Genomic DNA, 6,000 nt, shown 5'->3' with positions numbered 1-6,000 from the left:
TCGGACATGATAGAATAGTGTAGTCCTGTGTTTAGTATAGTTTCGGACTGAACGATGGACTAGCTGTTCCATGTTTGGTACAGGATTAGACTGGATTGGACTATTTTAAAATTTTTTAATTTTTTTAAAAGAAAAATTATAAAATTCTATTTATAATTACAATAAAAAATAATGTACTTAATTAATATTGGAAATTGATATAAAGTTTATTTACATATTTCATTTACCATTTTTATTACATCCACAAACTATATTAATTTGAAATTTTAAAATTAAATGAAAATTAAATTATAACATAATATTTTATAAATAAAAATTAATGAGAAATAAAGTTAAGTAATGAAATTTTGTAATTGTAATTTTTTTTTACATTGTAATTAAATTGTAATTTTTTTTACACCCACAAATTATGTTAATATATGGTTTTCAAAACAAATTAAAATGATATTATAATATGTCAAATCATATGTACAAATAAATAAAGTTAACATCATATTTGATTAAAAACTTGTTGATAAGTACGATTTCACATACTTGTCTCCATACAAATGTATATATTTGATTTTACACCAATAATCTACTTATATGCCAAATAAGTAAATACACCCATTGATAGTAATCCAAACAAACAGCCGATTATAAAACCATTATGCCACTCATTATTCAAGTTGGCACGTGTATGTGCGGTGATATGTTGTATTGGATTTGTCTCATTTAGATTCCTCATCATTCGTTCTACATACTCAGCATATGCTATTTCAGCTTCTTCAGTTGTATTATAGGCTTGATATAAATTATCCTTAAATCCTTGCACCTGTTGATGATATTCAGGCCAATAATTATATATTCCTGGTTGTCTACCTTCAAACACAACATAAACTCTTCTCCTTGCCATTTAATGTTCCTGCATATTATAATAAATTATAACATAATATGATAAGATAATAATAAAATTAGACAAAATAACAATTAACTAAATCAATCAGGTGCATATTAATACACTAAAACATAACACATGCTTCATATAAGTGTCTTTACATACATAATTAAATACTAACATCCATTACCATACCACATGTCCATAAACGACCATACAACATATGTCCATAAAGTTCACATCCAAGTGTTCATAGTTATTATCCCCTCATACATAGTCTTAAATATATGATACACAGCAACACTTAGTAATTTAAAATTTTTCTAGCAAATTTAATCTTGCCCGTATCCGTTCTAATAATCTTAAAAACCTCAACGTTCGATGGATCCAATTTCATTGCCTTAGAGATTTCAAGATTGTCATCAACAGAGAAGCCTAACCTGTCTAGCTCCATAGCTAAGTATTGTGGATAATTGGCTTCAGATTTATCTAACTTTGCAGCCAATTTATCAAACAATTTCTTTGCTACATTGCCAAACCCGCTCACAATGTCATCATCCTTCAATCCAGATTTTCTCTTACCTCTTGATTTAGGTTGGGTAGACGGTTCTATCAGGACCCGTCCAAAATTTCTCACCGGAACTCTAGACAAGCCCTGATCCCAGGGAAACCCTACCGGACCCTGCAATGGAAAATCCGACAGAACCTCCCCTAAGGGATGGACTTACCATAATTTCATGCACTGAAAACACACTTCTATATTCATCTCCTTATTCCTCCCACAATACTACAAGTTGATTCCACAAATTTACAGCACTCCAAAAGAATAACAGTAACACAGTGCATAAATAGTACATAAATGTCCGAGACAGTATACAGAGCTTCATGAAGTACTACTAAATATAGAATACAACGTGGATGAAAGAAATATTATAATTTCAATAAATGAAGAACAGGGTACTTCTCAAACTAAGACAGTGATGAAGATCAAGTCCGCTCCAGATGAATACCGACAAACCTGGTACCTAAAGGAACGGAATTTAAAAATATGAGATGCTAATCATCTCAGTGAGTGACCCTATCTACTGTACAATTATAATACCACGATAATTAGGTAGATAAATAATAATTAATTGGAAATAATATTTTCTCTCAAAACCCTTACGATTCTCTCGGTTGGAAAAGTTCCCCTTTTAAAACATTTTCACAAAACCCTTTATTCATAATCCCCGAAAACCAAAACATCAATTTATCCAACTAAATATCAAATAAAATATAATAAGTCAAGCATCCAAAATTTATAATTGAAAGAAATTAATTTATTGAATAATTAAGTAAAGGGAAAATTAAACCAATTTAAAATCCCCATTCAAATAAATACCAAAAACAGTATTAATTATATTCTTAATTCTAATACAATTTCAAAATATTTATTTTAAAATCCCAGTTCTGAAAATCACTTGATGCACCTACTATATACCAGTGGCGTCAACAGGACCCAACGTCCCAAGGTACCGCCAGACAGGAGATTATAGAGAGAAACCGGCATACGGTCGCGTGGTGTCCCACCGCGCCGCTGCAAATAGGTGTCCCGGCCATGGAGGGGCGGCCTACCCTCATCCGATGGCAAACACAGGACAACCCCACAAAATCACCTGCGCGCTACTCACACCCACCTGCGCGCTAATCACATCCGTGTGCACACTAACCATATCACATATAAACAGAACACCAGTAAGTGTATGGTGCATCTAAAAATCATAAAATCCACATATTTATTTTATATCTCAAAATCTCAAATTTTCCATAACATACCGGGTTTATTCCATCCAATTAAACCCATAAATTTCCCACAATTCCATTTTAATCATCGTCATAAATTCATCGCATAAATACTATAATTTTCAAATCCACCAGCTCTCAATTCCACCAATTTAAATATTCAAATTTTTCCAATGGCATAAATATTTCTGAAATATAATAAATTAAATCACATAATATTCCACGGGCATAATTATAAAAATTGAAGCCACCAACTTAAACAAATATTTTCCTTGAAATATTTAAAATCAAATCATGCCCAAAAATAATATTAAAACGACAAGAATTTCATATATAATTGAATTCCACAATCCTCAATACCATAGAATAATTTCCCCATTGCATAAATTTATATAATGCATATTTTCTTTAATCAAAATAAATCCACCAATAATTTCCACAATAAATCAATTAATATCAAAATCACAATGCCTATATATATCAAATTTCCATAAAAATCCAAATTTCCATAATTTGTCAAAAATCAAAATATGATTTAATTTACACAAATATGGGCATCAAAATTTCCACATATAAATCCACTAAATATTTGACACATAGAATATAAATTTCAAATATTCAATTCACACAAAATATTCACAAATTTAAAACCCGAAATTAATTTGAAGGTGGGTCACTCACCTCGAGCACGCAATTAAACCACGATTCACCATAGGATCGATTCCACAATTCACACGTGCTCCTAAATTAACAATTTTACACAGTCAAATAAAATAATATTTTATTCGGGTAAATAATACCCGGTACCCCGGGGGAGGTTAAACACAAACGTTAACCAAAGTTGACGAGTAATATACCGAATCGAAGCTTGAGCGACGAGGATTACAAATCCGGTCTTACTTCCCGGAGATCGGACCGGTGGTGGCCGGAATCTCGCCGGAAAGCTTTCGGGATTCAACCCTTCAATCCTCTCAATCCATCGTGAATTGGCGAAAAAGGACCCCGGATTTGGATTCGGGGGTCGGAATCAGTGGAGAGGGACCGGCGGTGCAACTGGGTACTCGCCGGAACAGTGATTTCCGGCGAGCCGCCGCGGTCACCGGCAACCGTGGCCGGCGGTGGCGCGTGCGATGGCCGATGGCTGAGATTTTTGGGGGTTTTGTAGATCGAGGGGAGAGGATTCGAATGAGACCGGCGGTGAGGTAAACGGAGGCCAGACGGTGAAGAGATCGGGGTTTGAAGGTTTTCGGCGCCTGGCGCATCGAAGGTCCAGTGGCCGTGAAATTTGGTGGGCTGGCCGGAAATGAGGTAGTGGTGAGGGGTGGCTGGCGCGTGTGGCCTGAAAATGGCCAGAAAGGGGTCAAACGGCGGTGGCCAGTGGTGGAGGGGAAAAATCGCCGTCGAGCTTCGCCGGCTCGATCTGGGCGCGTCGGGCGACCGCGGTCGTGAGATTTTGGGGTTTGGCCGGAAATGGGGAGGCGCTCCCGTCTGGCTGGTGCGTGTAGCAAGGGTCGGTCGGAAAATTTGTCGATTCCGGTGGCCCGTCGTTTTTGCCAAATAAAAGCCATCGTGGGTGACACTGTTCACCCACGTAGACCAATCAGGTGACGACATGTGGCATTACTGTGCACTTAAGCGAGATATAATAAAATATTACGGTATCCGGCAAACTTCTCACGTCTATAACTTTTTAACCAGATGTCTAATTTAAGCATGCCGCTAGTCTATGAACTCGTATCGACAAGTACTTTACAACCATACAAAAGTCAAACCAAAATTATACAACGATAAAAAGTCAACTCTCGGTACCTTTTGGACAGTTTGCACCACGACTTGTTTTGCCCATAACTTTCAAACCGTAGCTCCGTTTCCAACGTGCTACTAGTCTACGAACTAGTGCCAACGTGTACTTCGTAACGGTACCTCACTCAACCTAGAACACACATCGGTCAACATCAAAGTCAATGGTCAACCTCGGTCAACATGCAAAAATTCCAACATGGTTCGGGACGGGGTGTTACAGTTCACTATGGATTTCATTCACAGACATTGGAGAACACACATCAGTAAATTGTTCATTTCCACTCTCCAAATTCAAATCATTAACCATATCAATTGGAGTTTGTGCTCCATGTCCCATTGCCCGATCCTTTCCAAAAATACTAGCAAGCCTCCATATAGCAGAAACGGTTTACTTCTCCATGCCTTTGCACTTGGGTTACTCTAAAAAAAAAAAAAAAAACAAACTTTTAATTGTAAACAATAGAAAAACATAACTTCATATATCAAGTGAAAAAATTCAATGAAAACTCATGTCCAAAGTTTTAAAACCTGCACATATGCTTTCCAAACTTCGTCACTATCAACTTCCACACATTTAAGAGAGTCATTCCATCCGAAGCCACTTTTGTTTAGCATATCATATATTATACCGTATTGTTTCTTCCACTTTTTCAGCTTTGACTCAATGTGTGGATTTGCTCTCAAGCCCGAATTAGGACATATCTCAGCCAATCGCCTCTCAATCATAGTAATTGTGCCAGGCTTGAATGATCCGGTGTCACACCGCTACCCACTAGCTACAACCTCATCTAAAATAAGCAGCAAAGCATCTTTCTCCCCTTTACTCCATGTACGTCTAGATTCAATCCCTTGGATATCGTGACTGCTACCTCCAACTTCCATTTCTATTAAAATACAAATTTTTATGATTTCAACAATACAATAACAGCAAGCAAATAACAGCAAGAAAATAAGAAAAAATCATTCACATATGACAACAATGGCATATAATATAAATTGATTTTCATACAAATGATCCAAGATGTTTAACAAACAGTATAAAATAAAACAATTACAAGAGCATTAAGACACTCGACCACTAATGTCCATGACATCTCCTCTCAGTAAACATTTGCTTAGCTAAATCATCTCTCTAGTTAGTCCATTGGTCCGAGGAAGAAATCGATCCTATAATGTCATCATCGGTACTAATGGCAACATCTTCACTCCTATCAAACTCAACTTCCCCAGGATCAATTATCATTTCTCTTCTAATAAGATTATGTATAAGGCAACATGCGGTAATGATCTTGATTTGTGTTGCAATAGGATAGAAAGATGGACTTCTTAAAATTGTCCACCGCTTTTTAAGAACCCCAAAGCATCTTTCTATGACATTCCTAGCAGATGCATGCTTCATGTTGAAATACTCTTCGTGATTTATGGGTGCACAACCATCTCTCCACTCAGAAAGATGATATCTTGTTCCTCTATATGGTGCAAGAAATCCTTCACCATTAGTATAACCAGCATCCACTAAGTAATAACAACCTAAAAAG

At 36.2% G+C, this 6,000-nt stretch overlaps 1 protein-coding gene across 1 annotated transcript in view; it reads right to left on the bottom strand.

The window, feature by feature from the left end:
• Nucleotides 1-619: 619 nt before the first annotated feature.
• The window catches only part of LOC132805066 (uncharacterized), a 51,001-nt gene continuing 45,620 nt past the window's right edge, over nt 620-6,000 (bottom strand). Inside the window, exon 5 of the mRNA XM_060819826.1 lies at nt 620-904. Coding sequence (XP_060675809.1) covers nt 754-904 — 151 coding nt within the window. The 3' untranslated portion in view covers nt 620-753. The remainder of the gene's footprint in view (nt 905-6,000) is intronic.

This window comes from Ziziphus jujuba, chromosome 8 (assembly GCF_031755915.1).
Source record: "Ziziphus jujuba cultivar Dongzao chromosome 8, ASM3175591v1".
Lineage (NCBI taxonomy): Eukaryota > Viridiplantae > Streptophyta > Magnoliopsida > Rosales > Rhamnaceae > Ziziphus > Ziziphus jujuba.
Note: the sequence above shows the minus strand (reverse complement) of the source record. Positions and strands in the feature narration are given on the sequence as shown.